The 16895-nt window shown below is 44.8% G+C and overlaps 7 protein-coding genes across 7 annotated transcripts; 2 read left to right on the top strand and 5 right to left on the bottom strand.

The window, feature by feature from the left end:
• Nucleotides 1–17: 17 nt before the first annotated feature.
• N7495_008314 (uncharacterized protein) lies at nt 18–687 on the top strand (the record flags this gene model as incomplete). Its single annotated transcript, XM_057210965.1, has 2 exons — nt 18–178; nt 246–687. 2 exons carry the CDS (start codon nt 18–20, stop codon nt 685–687), a joined length of 603 nt encoding a protein of 200 aa, XP_057060508.1.
• A 1472-nt stretch (nt 688–2159) lies between these two features.
• Nucleotides 2160–3008, bottom strand: N7495_008313 (uncharacterized protein; the record flags this gene model as incomplete). Its single annotated transcript, XM_057210964.1, has 1 exon — nt 2160–3008. The coding sequence occupies one exon, from the start codon at nt 3006–3008 to the stop codon at nt 2160–2162; it is 849 nt and encodes a 282-aa protein (XP_057060507.1).
• Nucleotides 3009–3355: 347 nt separating this feature from the next.
• N7495_008312 (uncharacterized protein) lies at nt 3356–4943 on the bottom strand (the record flags this gene model as incomplete). The annotated part of the gene is made up of 3 exons (XM_057210963.1): nt 3356–3687; nt 3743–4676; nt 4731–4943. The coding sequence occupies 3 exons, from the start codon at nt 4941–4943 to the stop codon at nt 3356–3358; spliced, it is 1479 nt and encodes a 492-aa protein (XP_057060506.1).
• A 1763-nt stretch (nt 4944–6706) lies between these two features.
• N7495_008311 (ABC transporter substrate-binding protein) lies at nt 6707–7630 on the bottom strand (the record flags this gene model as incomplete). The annotated part of the gene is made up of 1 exon (XM_057210962.1): nt 6707–7630. One exon carries the CDS (start codon nt 7628–7630, stop codon nt 6707–6709), a length of 924 nt encoding a protein of 307 aa, XP_057060505.1.
• Nucleotides 7631–8703: 1073 nt separating this feature from the next.
• N7495_008310 (glutathione S-transferase family protein) lies at nt 8704–9554 on the bottom strand (the record flags this gene model as incomplete). The annotated part of the gene is made up of 3 exons (XM_057210961.1): nt 8704–8925; nt 9012–9454; nt 9506–9554. The coding sequence occupies 3 exons, from the start codon at nt 9552–9554 to the stop codon at nt 8704–8706; spliced, it is 714 nt and encodes a 237-aa protein (XP_057060504.1).
• A 1026-nt stretch (nt 9555–10580) lies between these two features.
• N7495_008309 (Zn(II)2Cys6 transcription factor) lies at nt 10581–12806 on the bottom strand (the record flags this gene model as incomplete). Its single annotated transcript, XM_057210960.1, has 4 exons — nt 10581–12458; nt 12515–12598; nt 12671–12692; nt 12748–12806. The coding sequence occupies 4 exons, from the start codon at nt 12804–12806 to the stop codon at nt 10581–10583; spliced, it is 2043 nt and encodes a 680-aa protein (XP_057060503.1).
• A 427-nt stretch (nt 12807–13233) lies between these two features.
• On the top strand, nt 13234–14856 carry N7495_008308 (uncharacterized protein; the record flags this gene model as incomplete). Its single annotated transcript, XM_057210959.1, has 4 exons — nt 13234–13434; nt 13486–14207; nt 14259–14470; nt 14525–14856. The coding sequence occupies 4 exons, from the start codon at nt 13234–13236 to the stop codon at nt 14854–14856; spliced, it is 1467 nt and encodes a 488-aa protein (XP_057060502.1).
• Nucleotides 14857–16895: the final 2039 nt, after the last annotated feature.

Below are 16895 nucleotides of genomic sequence, written 5' to 3'. Positions count from 1 at the left end.
TTTCCATATCCAATCTCATGTCTCTCAAACGCAAGGCTTCGTTTACGGCAATCCCGTCCAACCCATTCGCTCCTGCGCCCAGCAAATGGGAAGCTGTCGATAATACCAAGCACCTCCATAGCCGTACAAGAAAGAGATTCCGCGACGATCGGCCTAGTGATGAACAGATATATGGTAAGTAGCCATTGTTGATAATAGTTGGTTCTCATCGCTGCTGTAATGTCGCGTGCTCGCATCAAAACAAGTGCTAACGAAGCACCAGCGAAAACCCTTCGTTGGATTTTCTCGGCGCAAAAGCAACAGGATGCCCTAGAAGCTGATGCGTGTAACGAAGCAATGGATATAGAAGAGTCACCTTTCACGGCCGAAACAGTTGATCCGCGACAACAAACCCTGCTGCAATTCTTCCAGCCACGAGCTCAACCCTCATCACCATTCAAACCGTCCCGCGAGGCACTAGCTCCACGTGCAAACGAGACAGCTATTAGCCAAGAAGACTATCTGCGGCGTGAGGCATTTCAGCAGACAAGCTCCACTGGCAGTCTCAATTCAAGCGAGACGACGAGTACGACGTTCGGCCAAATAGATACCGATATGGAAATGGAAATAGACATGGACATGGATACCGATAGCAGCGGCGAGAGTTCGAATACGGCTCCAAAGATGAACGTTCCGGGGTGGATTTAATCCCAACTACCTGACTCGTGTGGTAACAGCTGGGCGCAGGTCGCTTTTTTTGAGGTTATCCGATTCTATTCTTTATACTTCGCGAATTCTTAACAAGAGGGTGTTATCTTGTTTGTTTTGACTCTGTTTGAGAATTTGGGTGTTTATGGACCTGGTGTTTGTATTATTTTGGATGGAGCCAGGCGTAATATAATAATATTTAAGTCTCATATCTAATATTCAGTCTGAGAGGGTTTTCAGCATGTGAAATCAAAGACAAATCAATTAGGGCTAGCTTTTCGGGCAATCGCATGTCAATTTTCAGCTTTGAGCTCTAGCAACTAGCAATCGAGAATATAACAACGGGCTGGGCTGCTCAGCTCACTGCCCACCTAATCACCCTCCCCCTAAGGAGAGTTCTATCGCTGCTTTAGGGTGAGCTAGGTGCTTAAGGCTTTTGGGCTATTGGCCGCGTACCGCCATCTATGTAACGCGGCCAATAGTCAGGTGGTTGTTGCCTGGGTGAGCAGCGGGTGAGCGCTGCCTTAGCGTTGCGCGACCGTGGGGTGAGCAAGATGAGTGTGCAATAGGGTGAGCGACGGGTAAACGCCGGGTGAGACTAAGCTAATGCATGATTAAATAACTAAATATCGCACTAAATAATCCTTCACTTCTAAAAAAACCATTGAATAGTATTATCCCCCTTGAAGCAATGATCCCTTGGCATCTATACAAAGCGCCTAATGATCCATGGCTCCCTTGCCTTCATAATCTAATTCTATGTGGGTCATCCCTGCTCGGCCTGCTAGATTTATCGGGGGAAATGCATCACGCAGGCCACGATCCGGCTTTAGGTAATGAGGTTGCAGGACGGTAGATAAGGCACCAGCAATTGATGATGATTCTATAAATAGTATTATTATTTTTGCTCCAGGTCTATGATAGTGGGGGTATCTCAAGGAAAGGAAGGGTTGGCAGACCCAATATGTGAATACGTAGCGGATGACTTCTTGAGGTACAACGAACGAGCAGCGCAGCGTCATGAACCTCAGAATGCAATAAAAAGACCGTGACTGGAGAGCTAACCCTGAGCTAGTTCCAGTCGAGCTCCACCTGCGCTCCATTAAGTCTAGATTAGATACGGAACACTTACATCAACCACAAACATGTCAAACTTCAAGGTTATCTCAATATTGAACTCAAGATCGATGGTGTGAGAAGAATATGATAGGAAGTTTGGAATAAGAACTGAAGTGAGTTATTTATCATCTGAAATTTATAACTCAATAAGTTTTCATTAGCTATACTGTTACAAGCTTCACTGCAATGCGGTGTGTCCTGAACGTGCTAAGCTCTTCGTACAACATGTTCGCAAGAGCGCAAGGTCCATGACCAGACGGTCATCTGGGTTTCTCCCCAGGGCAAGGTGAGCCCCTAAGAGCTCTCCGCGAGTCATAAACATCGACGGGTTAGTGGAGTCTGGTGGGAAAATCTCAGCTGACTGGACGTGTACCGGTTGTAGGGTCCAGTTTGTATTTCTCTATGATTCCTGACGCATTGTAATTGTTATGACGTTGGGAAGGCTTGCGTAGATTCCACTTTACGAGAAAGCAAACAGAGATTGTCGGCGCACCGCCGATCAGATGGGTGCTGATATCGCGAAGAAGTTCAGGGTACGATTCGGAGTATCCTGTTTCAACAACAACCGTCGGCAGATTTGATGGTTCATTGGACATGCCCAGGTAGAGATCTGGTTGCTTCCGACTTCCATTTGAAAATCGGAGGGTTGGGGTTGCGTAAATCTCCACAGCCCTGACCTCTGCCCTAGTGAAAACACCGTGTAGGATCCAATCTGCGAATTGTTGGAAGAAATAATTGGGCATTGCTTTATGTCCAAACTCTGGCATCTTGACGATAAATACGCCCTGGGCGGGCAGAAAGGTCTTCTGCGTTAATGGATACCGGGACTCCACAAGACTCCAGAGGTTTTGACCAAGTGTTGTACTAATTTCGGTAAAGGTGAGGTGAATAGGGAGTTTCTCGAAGAAGCCATCCTGCTCTGCGAGTGATAGAGCCTGATTTGCTGTGAGAGTCTTGGACAGCGATATGATTTTCTTGTTCATCACATACTCATTGCATTTGAGGTATTCTTCTGCGCCATCACTGGATAAATCTGTATTGCTTGTGGGGGCAGTCGACTGGGTGATTTGAGTACTCGAGGTGATAGTCGAGTTGGTTGAGCGATAATGAGCAAATCTTGATTGAAAAGCAGCGAAGGTTGGCGGAGGGACAGCCTCACTTGACCGAGGAGCAGCTTCGTTTAGAGAAATAGAGTGGTTCATGGTGGCAGAGTAATTGGATTAGAAAGTATATTTGAGGGGATTTATGAAAATGATGAAACTGAAAGGAGCGTGTTGAGGGGTATAGAACGATAAGGAGGGTTTATTGATGTTACCAATTTTAACTCAAGTTTTTGCTCACCTGAATGCACCGAGTTAAAAAATTTCAACTTTCTACTGCCAAAGTAAAACCCTTTTAACCTCCTATCAACACAAAAAGATATCATCCTCAATATCTAATTCGGGTCTATATAGTATGATAGAATTTCATTGTGATACCATTATGCTAGAATTTTTTAGTATGTAAGCTTGTTCAAAGGATTAGGAAGCATATAGAAGCCATTCGCTGATTAAAGGCTATACATGGTATCAAGGCTCATGTCGCCTTCAAGCCCATTAGAAGTGGCCCCCTCGGCAAGAAGCTTTGCCTTCTTTTGATTTCTGCGTTTGAGAAGAATCCAGCATGAGGCATACAAAAATCCAGCAACCACTGTCAAGCCGGCAGAGACAGCGTTGCCAGTGATATACCTTGGGCCCTGATGACTTGGGTATAGTTGGGAAGACACCAGTGAAGACAGGTTCGCAATAGAATAGGCGATAGGCATTCCAATTGCACGCTTGGAATCTGGCTGGAGATTGATAGATATCCATGTTACAGCAAGGGTGGAAATTGGATATAGTCCTAGACAAGTTTTAGACTACGAGTAAACATCAGCAGCAAGATAGATCACACTTACCTAAAACGAGAATGAACATTCCTGCATAACCAGCAGCACCACTTGCTGAGCCGACACAGATAAGATATCCAACGACGACTGGAACACAGCAACCTATTATGAAAACACCTCGTCGGTTGACTCTGTCAGAAAAGTACACCTGAATGACAAGTGATACCAGGCCAAGAAAATAAACTGGGATAGTTAGGTAGTTGACTGAAAGAGAAGGGAACCCAAGCCCAGAGAGAATAGTGGGTAGAAAAACGTTGAATCCGTTGATAGAAACCGATGAGGTAAAGAAAGCGATACCAAGAAGGTAGACAAAAGGGTCTGTTAGAGCGATCTTGATCCACTTTCGCTCAAATTTCTCTTCTCCTCTGCGCATAATGTCTCGTTCTCTCTTAAGACGCATAATTTCTTTTTCCTCGGCATTCAAAAACCATGCCGTTTCGGCTGTTTTTGGGAGACAAAGCAAGCCGAGGGCGCCAACAAAAATCGTTATGCAGAATTCAACGATAAACAACCACCTCCAGGCTTCTAGACCGCGTCGAGTACCCATGGTTTGCACAGCATATGCAAAAAGCCCACCAAAGGCACCTGAGATACACATGGCAAGATTGGTAGACATGATGCGCTTTCCTATCAAGTTTGGAGGGTAAATAGTAGAAAAAAGATAGGCGAAGCTTTGAGCAAGACCTGCTTCGAAGGCATTTAACAGCATACGAACAGCGATAGCTTGGTGGTAGGTTTGGATAAAAGCAGTTCCAAGGGTGCAGAAGCTCCACAGGATCAATGCTGTTCCCAGAGACTTATTAGCGCCGAAACGCTTGACTGCTAAAACCCAGGGCACTTCGAAGACGATGGTGCAAACATTGGCCAGCAGAGTGATATTGCCAAATTGTCCATCCTTGAGTCCGATATCATTATCAAAGCCAAAGACTCTAGCATTACCCATCTGGTAAATATTAGAGAGTGTATTGAGGTTACTTCAAATTAAGACTTGACTCACATTGTTCTGGTCTAATGAGGATAGAACCAGGAAGACAACCGAGACCGGCAGGACAAATTTATCAAATTTTCTCAACACAGCTGCCTCTTTTTCAGGTTCGATATATATATCCGATATAATCTCGCCTACTCCATGGTTGATCTCGTTGCTGGTCTCTTCTGGGATTTTCATATCACTCTTGAGGGATTTATTGTCGGTTTCCGGAGACGACATAGCGAATATCAGAGGCAAGTCACAAGTGGGATTTTCTATGTATCTCCCCTTTGATCAATAAGGAGCAAGATGTTCGTGGGTCCTTCTGATCAAATAACTAGGTAATATATATCTGTGAATATTTATCCATGTATCAAGCGATAGATACGTCGATCTGGTTAAGATAAGGATCCTGCAACCTCGGCAGCCAGTCTCGAGACGCCACCGGACTAATCCGACTCTCAGGACGAATAAAAATCATGAGATCATGAGATCAAAGATAGATGCATATTTTATCTATTCCACCTAATCTGAGATCTGGACATTTGTTGGAATTATCTATAATATAACAACTAAAATTCCAGGCTGCAAATCAAGGTCACATAGAAAGAATAGAAGAGAACTTTACACATCTTTAATATCATCAGATCATATATAGTATAGAAAAAGATCTCAAATAAACAATAAAGGCGTACAGACACTATATAGATCCAAGATTATTGCATCTGTTGCGCATCGGAGTTTTTTGTATCCCTTGATAATCTGATCGGCTTATTCCTCGGCCTATGCCGATCGACCAGTCTGCACTTTCCAACTACTGCCCTATCTTCAGTGCTTAACTTATCACTCGAAGAAACCGATCGAGGTGAGTTTAATGAAATGTAACTGGTACTACATCTGTGATTGATAATTTGGTTGTGGGAGATACCTCAAAACTACTTTGCGAATCTGGAGTCCCAGAGAAACCAATAGAAGAAATTGAAGAGTTACGAGTACGCACACGTTCAGTTAATAGTCAATAGAAAGAGTACTGGTTTCAACCTTGATCCTGTTGTAAGCCGCTCAAATTTCCGATACAAGCTTGACTCATCTCCAGAGTATGGTGAAGAACCTCAAGAATGTCCTTGCGGAGCCTTTGTAAAGCAACCTCGTTTTGTAGAACCAAGTGGCGGCGGCCTCACTCTGGCCAGATTAGGTATAGCAGCCATTAACGTCGAAATACTTCCATCCTTTACCAAGAAACGTTCACACGATCCCTATGTTTCCGAACTAGCAGCCGAGACTTCTCGCAAATGCTGCAGACCACCTGTTCGAAATCTACTTCTAAAATCACACGTGCTATAAGCTAACTATTTGGCGGTCGCAAGTTAAGGCAGCTATTGAGAGTATATACCTCTTCATAGATGGTCACCAGAGCCTAGCAAGAAGAATTAAAAGAGATATTCTTACAACCTTTATGATACTACACCATACAAATCTCGATTTCGACATACAACTGAAAAAAATCTCATACAACATCTGCAGCTGTTTAGATGGAGCTTCCTACAGGGCTGAAAGAGCTCTTTTATTATGTCAGATATTCTGTCAAGCGACAATTTTAGCGTAGGGGAAATACTAAATTCTGCCGCGGAATGGCCTGATATCCCACAATTTTTTGTTACTTGCGTAGGATCAGTGTGATGACTCAATTTGTGCTTTGAGCTCACGGAATCAAATTATCTATCACACAGATCCAGAGCTTCAAGGTAGCATAATGTTTTAACACTCAGCGTTACTATTTAAAAAAAGAATCTAAGTTTTTCCACAATCGCATGCTGAGCTGTCGTATATCTTCTCGTTCCATTTTCGACCCGATACATGCTCATCTCATAACAACACACTCATTTCAAAATATTCAACATTCAAAAAATGTTATGTACCAAATCCAGTCCCAAGATGAGATAACTTAGGAGTCTTTATTCTTTCAGACTTCCATCTCAATCTCGACTACTTCCATTTCAGATTCATGAGAAAGAAATCTTTTCACTTTGAGCCTTTACTGCAGGCTCATCATTGACCAATTTTTCGTATACAAAAGGCTCCTCAAGCAGCTGAGCTTCGGCAAGTCCTAGCTGCCATCGGTCAAAAGCAGCGCGCGGAATGATTGGTGTCGTCCACATGCCATCGCGACGGAAGGAATTTGTAACGGCAACAGCGACATCAACTGGGATATTGGGGAAGAGTTCGGCAAGCTCGTCCTTGTATGATTCTGCGTCATGTTCCAGAACCCATTCGATACCCTTACGGAGGCCTAAGCAGAACCTCCTCTGTGCATCCAGGACTTCGGGAGTGATGGTCGCGGTCTCCCGATAGTATACGCTCCAGGGAATCTCACCTTGTGAGACCATTTGCATCGCAACTGAGATGTTGGGGTTCCGCTCAGTCATAGCCTTGGCCGAGAGGTTGTCCGTCACGAAATAGTCGCCCATTCCCCCCTCAAACAACTCACCAAGCATTTTTCCATCGAGATCCTGGATATAGTCGACAGATCTGTGGTCAACCTTGTTCTCGCGTAAGAACATCTTGAAGAATAGACCAGCGCTGGCGCCACCGATACCCTTCATCAAAACTGTCTTTCCAGCCACATCGGCGATCTTGAAGTCTTTCGCCGGGCTACGACAGAGGAGGGCAAGAGGGCAGCGATTCGCAATTTGCGCAAAGACTGTGTAGTCTTTCACCCGGTTGCGGTACATTGCCGGTACCCAAAGGCCGCCAAGGGCCATATCGGCTGAGCCATCAGCGAGCGCATCAAGTACGCCATCCCATGGGGTGGGAATAGAAACTTTGACATCTAGTCCTTGTTCCTCGAAGAATCCATGTCGGCGAGCGATATATTCAGGGAGATAATTTAGGTTGTGCCCAGTAGCAGTAAGATTGAATGGCTGCATGATGATGAATTCTTAGCAACTTCGGAAGTGAGCAAGGCACAAGAGATTGTTGTTGAGAAAAGAATGTAATTGAAAATAGCAGATCACCCAAGGTTAAATACTTCCCGATCGCAAGACCTTTACTGTTGGAGATTTCGCATCATGATGCAAGTCCGATTCGGAGTAATCCGAAGGCCGGAGATAGGAGAACAAATATCAGACCCTTTGTCGGAATAACCCTTAAACTAGGAACCTTAAAAGCGGTAGGGAACATTGTTATCGGTTCTTATCAGATTAGATCTGTTGATCTAGACGCTGGATAATCCGATGAAATGAGGGAATACCAGAAACTAATGCAAACCAAAAAACAAGAATGACCAATGAAGTAGTGTAGTTAGTGAAAGCACCACTATGATACTGATCCTGGTATATGGAATGTCAGTCAGAACCTGAACGAAGCATGTAGTTATTCATAGATTGAGATCGATACAGAACGAACACGGTTACACCTCCACTCCCTGTTCCACCCTCTGGAACCTCTGTGTTTCCCTTAGTTTCCCTAGTGTTTATGGTGGTTTCTTCCTAGCTGAATCGACCCGCACGTTCCGACCGTGCTGCCTAGAGATTATGCAAAGCTGGTGTGCTCCTGATCTAGGTCTACCCCAAGATTGGCGAATTGAAGTCAGTTCTGATAGCTGGACATCAGACGAAATAGGGCTTCGTTGCCTCCAAAGCTCTTTATCCCTGCTACTACTTCGCGTAGAAAGGGTGAATTTAGGCTTCTGATTCTAAATGGCCATAGTAGCCATCTTACTCCTGGATTTGATCGAATTTGCGAAGAAAACGATATTATTTCAATCCTCCTAGCACAGTGGCACTCAACTAGCCGGTTTATGTCGAGAAAGGTGTTCTACTTATCAAATCAATGAGAACACTAAGTAGCGGAGTGTAGACTTGACAGTAGGCTCTTCATTATTCCTTTTAATTAAATCCATAGCAGTATGACGGAATAACCTCTACCGAAAACTTTTATGTATCTTGGCCGATGCACGACTCCCGCAAAACAGCCTTGGTCGAGAAAAATAGGAATTGAATCATGCCAAACCACGAGCCTTAGCTCGTCGATCACGCATCTCTGCCGCACAACCATCTCGGTTGTAGATACCGTTCACAGACGGATGCTTCATGGCAGCCTGGGCCCATGCGAAGAATTTGGGTGCCTTTTCCTCCAAGCCAGCTACCATGGTATTTGGCAGTGGCGCATTCTCGGTGTACGGCAGCGTGAAAATACGCAAGATAAAGGAAGCGGTCAGAACCTGCAAGCCGTTTCAGCAATTATGAATCTCGGGTGCATGTGAAAATAACCAAACAAGACGCTTCAAAAGGGTCGGAGAGTAATTACCTCTGCCATGGTCAGCTTGTCACTGCCACCAAAGAACGGTTTCGCGTCTTGCAAGAGTGGCTCGAGCTCTTTGACGACGGCTTCAACATAGCGCTTGCCGAGCTCCTCGGCATCTTCATCAGTTTTGGCTTCGATTGCTCGGTAGTAGTAGACATTGGCCTTTGAAAAGTATGCTCCGACAAATAAGGCGATTCTGTGGCGTATTAGGGCATCTTGGGCTTCTCCAGTGCGCGGAGTCAAGTGCGTCGATGCGACTGAGTCGGCCAAGAACTGTGCGATTAAATCTGATTCGTAAACGATATGGTCGCCATATGTCAATGTGGGAACCTGTCCACGAGGATTGATCTTGAGATACTCGGGTGTCCTTGGTTTGCTGTAGTCAATGATCTCCTCCTCGAATGGTAGACCCAGCTCCGCCAGCACAATATGAACACGGTGTGCCCCTGTAGGAGTTTGTCAGTATGTTGCAGCAAAACAAGACTTGGAGAACAAACATGGGCAGTTTCGATTGGTAAAAAGTTTAATCGAGTCTCCAGTAGCCATGATGAATTTTCTCTACGTGGAAAATAGTGACTAAAAGAGCTTTACTCAACTTGCAGGGACAGCTATATACTCAGGTAATTTACCACTATAGACAAAGAGGGGCGACAGTTGCAAAAAAGTATTCCCAACGAAGCTGTCTATCTACCTCGTATTAAATCTGCATCGCTTTTTTCCGAAAAGGTTACTGGCTGTGATTGTTGTACTGATTAGCATTTAAGCTCCAAATCTGTCGGAAATCTCCGATCATGGATCATATGAGAAAGTTGATCATGTCTAGGCCTTATCTATCAGGCACTCACATGATAAACATTCTGTTACGGATGAAGCAACATGTCTCTTTAGATAATAAAAAATGAAAAACGGATTATTATCTTTTACTTGAAACCTTCTACTGCTTTATCCAGGTCACATTATGGATAGTGAGGGTTTCCTGTTGCACCCAGGTAGCCTATCGGGACTCTCCGAAAATCATTGAAAGCGTCGATCGGCCTCGCAACAGCTCGATACTAAAACTCTCTCTCATGATATAAGCGTTGGCGTTGGATGTAAGTTGAGCGAAGCGGGTATTTACGGGGGCTATTTCCGACTCTCATATTGGCAAATTCAAGACCTCACTTCGCAAATTATTATAAGCAGGCTCGATTGTGATGTCCCCTCAGGATCTATCATGATATTTGCGAAGGGATCAGGCCTAAATGAACAGATACGCAAAATTTTGAGATAAGAAACTATACTGATCAACAAAGAAGGCGTAATTTGTCAACCAATATGGCATACAATAGCTATGCTCAAATGACCAGTAGTCATTTTTCATTTTTCATGAATTCAATCTCTGTAAGTCTAATGGACTACGCACAGATCGTGCGTACTGCATAGTTCAAATACTCATATTTTAAAAGAAATTCTTGGATCTTACAATCGACCATGGAGGCTACCGTCAAGTAAAGCGAAGTATAATTCACCAAGGATGTAGATAACTTTATTTGAGATGTCGTTAGAGTTATAGAAATTCATTAGATCCGTTTTTTAACCTAGGAAAGTATTACAAGAAATATGAGGTCCTCCTCTTGCCATTGGGTCAAAGCTCATGTCACTAAGACCGCTGTGTTGAGGCTCAGGCCATTGAGCAGCACTACTGAACATTTCGCTGAAAACAAAACTATCAGCCGATAGCATGCCTGACATTTCCATTCCATTATAGTCATTCACTCTGCGAGACGGCTGCAGTCGTTGCAGGACGTCCTCTGCTTGTTTCTCGAACTCTTGACGGCCATGGTGTAGTTCCGCAGCATTATTATTAACTAGCCAATCGACGGTTGCTGCTGATAGCGTATCAAAAGCATCACGGCAGCCTGAAACCCCCGGGAAGTTCTCAGCCATTGCAGCGAGCGTCGAGGCGCAAGATTGAAGAGTGGAAATGCTACTCCCAACCGGACTCTGGTCTCGCACTTCTTTCGAGTGCCAAAGGCTGTATATCACCCCTAGACCGGCCATAAAGAGATGATGGGCCGATTTCCATAAGATATCAACCTTCCCTTCTCGTTGTAGGGTTTTGATACTTCCTATAAGTTGACAAGAGGCTTTAAAAGCGAGGACTGTTGATTCTGGGGATGTTTGTGGCCCGGTGGAATTGGGCCGGTACAGCAGGATGATTGCGTTATTATATAGATAGTCCCAATATGCCTGATATGCGAATATGGATGATGGGTGAGCCTTGGTAGTCTGCGGAATAGTAGCGTACCATTCTTCAAGACGCGGTTGGATATCTTGAAGCCAGACTGCATAGTTTGCCCTGGGATAGGCTATTTTCGGAGTCCACACTTGGCTGTGTTGCACATGTTTAATCTCAGATTCAAGCATTGATAAGCTAAACAGGTGGTTGTGAGCTCGTTGGCTGTAGATATCAAATGCAGTGGATTCGCTGCTAGGTGCTCCTTGATATACAGCCCATGGATTTGGAAGTGGCACACGCATGCTTTCGTCGATGATGCCAAAGGGACGACCAAGCGTGATGCATAAAATACGGTCAAATTGATATGTAGAGTACCATAAGCGTCGGTGATCGTATAACATGGCTGGCTCCACACTAGTGGCGTGATCTTCGTTTTCCCAATGTAGGCCTATGTCAATACATAAGCGTAAAGCGATACCTGTCAGATGCCATAGACTCCCCCGGGAAGGGCACAGTGCAATAAATTGAGCCAATAGAAGGATAGTGCGGAGAGTCTCGATATCACTTTCCAAGCTCGTAACAACCTTTTCGTACAAACTGATGGCTGATTTGAAGCATCCCTCACTCTGGCTTGGTCGACCTCCAGATGGGTTTGAAACGTCACAGAGGGCAATAGCGAATATCATAAAAGACATGAAAATGTCCGTTTCTACCGCTCGGTCCGGAAGGTCCCGGCCACTCGCGGCTTGATATGCGCTTTCTACAGCCTCCTCAACCCTTGAGCGACTCACAATGGGTAAATGGGGTGTTTGGTACTGAAAGTAGACATCAACCAGGTGGTCTGCAGCATGACGCGGTGGAAGCGAAGCCTCGGCTGCCATTGAAGACGACGAATAGTTATATGAGCGTGGCTCAGTAAGCAGGGGAGAGGGTAGGGCTTCGACACGGATTGCTGATATGACCAATTTGGCAAGGGTGATGCCGCCGCTCTGTCCTAAAAATCGTGGCTGTCTTGACGGCTCGACAACAACGTCACTGACGCTCTTCACCAAGTCTTGCACGTGATTTGAACTTGCATCAGACGCGGCTAGACTTCCTGGGGAGAAGTTGTCGCGTGGAGTATTCACCTCTCCATTGACCGAAGCGGACTGGGCTCGTGCTCTCAGTTCGCGGTTCTGCCGAGTCAACTTCTCGATTTCTGCCTCAAGCTCCGACACGTAGTTACGAGGAACCTGCAAGTATGCCAGGTAAGTACGGTGATATTACGGTTATTATAAGATAGACTTACCTTGGATTTATTCTGTGAGTGATATGTCATGCATGGGACACCAGCGCCTTCGCAGTTAGAGCAGCTCGGATGCCTCAAATCACACTGTTTAGCAGAATGTCAGCAATCATATCATCAGCAATCAGATTATCGGCCTAGGGTAAACAGTATGGATACCTTCTGCTTTCTCCGACGACATCTACGAATTATTTTAGCCCCGAATCATCACGTACGAACGCAATCTGGTCACCTACCTCAGACACGCGGTCGCTCCTTTTGCTAGCCTTTCGGCCGGAGGCAATGGCGATTGCATTTGCGACATGTGATTTTTAGATGAGAATCAGGATCAACAACTGATACGGGAAATGGCTGCTAGCATAACCTTGACGGGGCTTTCATGGTAGGTTACGAAGGCAATATAGATTGGATGCTTCATCGGAAAAAGCCGATTTGCCCCACCTTGATAGCGCTTATCTACCAATGGGAGTGGCTACGATAATCTATCTCTTCGGACTCTGTCCGATCGCATAGTTATCGAGGGATCATATTATGTCAGCATATATACAGCCCTTATCTTGACAATTACAACTTCGTACATGGTTCCCAGCGTACACGTTGAACTGGTAATATAAGGGTCTGACTATGAAGTATATAGTGACACCACTGGACGTTCATGATCTTGTTCCCTCCAGACTACATCCGACTTCCTGCAGATCTTATCCATAGCACAAGCCGCCCCAATGGACTCTGATATAAAGACTGAAGATATAAAGACCACAGTCGTCGGCGCTGAGGTTAGCGTTGATATTCGGTCTGACGAGGCCAGCTCAACCATTTACGTTGATCCTGAGAAAGAAGCATCCGCACGAAGAAAATTCGACAAATACCTTGTACCAGTTTCACTCATCTTTATTATCCTGTCCGCCCTGGACCGAAACAATGTACGAATTCTCTGTGTCATCAGAAAATGTTTATACTTAACCATTGACTAGATCGGAAATGCTGTCATCTTCGGCTTTGAGCAAGACTTGGGCCTTGTGGGCAATCAGTTCAATACCATCCAAACTCTATCCAGCTTGTGTAGCTTTTTAGGCGAGCTCCCTTGGACCCTGGTTGTTAGACGCTTTGGTGCCAGGAAGGCACTCGGCACCGCATTCTTATTGTGGAGTATCTGCACTCTTGGCACTGCCTTTATCCACACATATGGTCAAGCCATCGCCGTCCGTATGATTCTGTGCGCCTGCGAAGGTGGCCTGTCTCCTGGATTTGCCTTTGTCTACTCGACTATCTACCCTCAAGAGCAAGCAGGAAAGCGCATTATGACGACCAACCTCGCTCAGTGCATTGCTGGAGCTTTTGGCGGCCTTTTTGCCTATGGAATTCAAACTATGGGAACTCGAAGAGGCCTTGCGGCTTGGAGATGGCTATTCATTGTTGAGTTCTGCTTTACTATCTTTATTGGTGGAATTTGTTGGATCTTTATCCCTGATTCGGCTGAAACAGCATGGTATCTTAATAAGGAAGAGAAGGAGACTATGCGTCTGAAGAGAGAGCGAGATTATGTGATCAGAGGTGAAGAAAAATTTGACTGGAAGTGGGCTAGAGAATCACTGAAGGATCCATTTGTCTACTTCCTGGGCATAGCTTTCTTCACCTCGTCTGTCGCGATCAATGGCTTCGGCGTTTTCCTGCCTTCTATTATAAATGGCCTCGGGTAAGTACCTGGATCAGACGAGATCTTTGAGCACCTTGCTGACTAAATTAGATACACTTCCCTCCAGGCTAACTACATGACTATCCCTGTCTACGTTCTTGGTGCTATCTCTCTTGTAACACAGGTCTACTTTTCGGATAAGCTCAAACAACGGAGCATGTTCATTATAGGCTGTTGTGCTCCAGTTGTTGTCGGCTACCTGATTTGTGTGGGATCATCGTCTTCCGGCGCTGGCTACGCGGGAATGTTTATTCTCGTTCTTGGTAAGCAGTCACTAGTCACTCCTGTTTGATGCACATTTCTAATCCCTAGCCTAGGTCTCTATCCTATTTCCACGCTTGCTGTCACATGGGCGATCAATACTTTTGCACCCGATTCCAAACGTGCAATTGCCATGCCAATGGTATATACCATGGCCGATATTTCTTCCATGGTATCATCGCAGCTCTACCCTAGCACACATAAGCCTCGATATGTTCAGGGAAATGCGGTCTCTGCTGGTTTGACGTGTGTCGCTGGGCTCCTCTACACAACATGCTGGTTTGTGCTTAGGCGCAGAAACATGAAGAAGAAGAAGCTTCTTGCTGAGGGTGCTACATCAAATGGTTTGGAGGGAGATAGGAGTCTCGATTCCATGTACATGCTTTAAGCAGCAACTTTTAGTTTTATCACGCTAGAGTCGAAGGCCGCTCAATATATGAATGTATGAAATAGATGCCATTGAACGAAATTTGCTTAATCTGACTATCTTCACGGCATCTTTCAACTAATACGCACCGAATGGCGACCAATTAAAATTTGAACAGTTGATTAATTGAGATTACTTAGTGAATGTAAGAAAAACAAACAGAATAAGTCCGAGATCAGGTAATAAATCAGAATAAATCAGAGCCAGCACATTGCACAGTCTGTAAATGAAACTCGCTTTCTTCTCATAGTTCTCGATTCTGATGCCTTGTAAATCGGCACCCCAATCTACTGTGGGTATAACCCGCTAACATAAAGGTTTAAAGCCTGGAAATCGCGAGTAGGTGACTGTCGTCAAGTGTATTACAGAAGCTCTTCCACCCTACCTTATCTTCAAAGGAAAGGGCTCCACCACCACAATTTTCTACACGATCGCTGCGCTCATTTAGAGCAAGCCAACAAAAAAAATAAGTAAAGAAAAGAGTGCTAGTAAAAATAGGTGGTATTTGAAGGTAGTTTAGGAGTTTGCGGGAGCTGCAGAATCCTGGTGTTGAAGGGAATGATGGTAATAGGGTATACATATCTGGTACTGAAGCCACTTAGAATAACCCTACTGAAACTGACCTCTGGAATTGCCAGTGTCACATACCCCTATTAGACGTCAAATAACACATTCAGGGTGCCATAACAAGGGCCATAACTATACTTAGAGTTGGAGTCGTCTAGTTTAGTCAGTTTTATTATGTTTTTGTACGTAGAAATTGGATAAAAATTGATGCGTTTATGAAATTGTGATAGGACTTATGTCCCGAGTAGCTGGGAATCATGTTAACTAACTAGTTATGGATAACCACAATGGCATTATTTCTTCTTTGTGGGTGTAGACAGCCTCTGTATCTCCAGGGGTCTGTGGAGGGATAGCACAGGAGTTCCATGGCTAGACGCTAGCAGAGATGATGGCAGCTGGGATAGCAGCAGAGCTAGTAGCTAGGATGGTAGCTGAGATAGTATCTCATGATATCCATATCTGCTGTTGTTTCCGGCGTCCTACGTCGTGGGTGTGAAATACTGGACTGCCTGAGGAATGGGATTCCGAACAGAACAATACAGATGGAAGTCACTTAAAAGTTGTCTAGGGTACCTTGAATTTCATTTTTGGACGTACTAGCAAAATTAATGTACGTAAATCCACCACGATAGGTATAGTTCCAAAGTTCTGAGCTTTCGTAGGATGCCAATCAACACTGGCAGGCGGATCACGCTTTCTTTTTCCTGACATAGGGCTCTCTCGCTTTCTTCTTTTTGGTATAGTATTCTCTTACTTCGGGAGTAATGAGGTTTTCCATGTAGCCCCATTTCTCATCAAGCCAAACATTCATGTCCCAGTCAATCCAGCTGTCCTCTTTCTCGTCCGATTTAAAGTGTTTTCCGCGATATTTCCACCTGAAAATTGGCGGAATATAGTGACCAAGTAGCACATTCAACCTCGCAAACATTCGATCGTCTGGCTTACGACCAAAGATAGCGTCCCCAAAATCAATAAAAACAATATCATGATGACCATTGTCCTTTACCATAGTGTCTCTTAGCATCACGTTCCTTGGGTGTAAATTAGACATGTTCATTGGGTTGGGTAAACCCATACCCAACCCAACCCAACCCACAATGGGCTGGGTATGGGTCAGAAATTTTACCCAAAACCCATATGGGTTGGGTATGGGTTTGAAGTAAAACCCACACCCAGCCCATAAACCCATCTTTTTGCCAAGACTTTTATTTCACGTGATATTTGTCACCTAGTTAGTACTAGATTGAGGCAAAAATTAGGCACTAAGGCACTAATTACCCTAATTTAGTTTAGGGTGATGCGAAAATCAGGCATTAAGGCATCAAAAATACCCATATGGGACCCATACCCAACCCATACCCACGTGGGTTGGGTTGGGTATGGGTATGGGTTTACCTTACCCCTGATGGGTTGGGTATGGGTATGAATTTTGA

This window comes from Penicillium taxi, assembly GCF_028828555.1.
Source record: "Penicillium taxi strain IBT 34144 chromosome Unknown utg000005l_segment0_segment0, whole genome shotgun sequence".
Lineage (NCBI taxonomy): Eukaryota > Fungi > Ascomycota > Eurotiomycetes > Eurotiales > Aspergillaceae > Penicillium > Penicillium taxi.
This window is presented reverse-complemented; position numbering and strand designations above follow the sequence as displayed.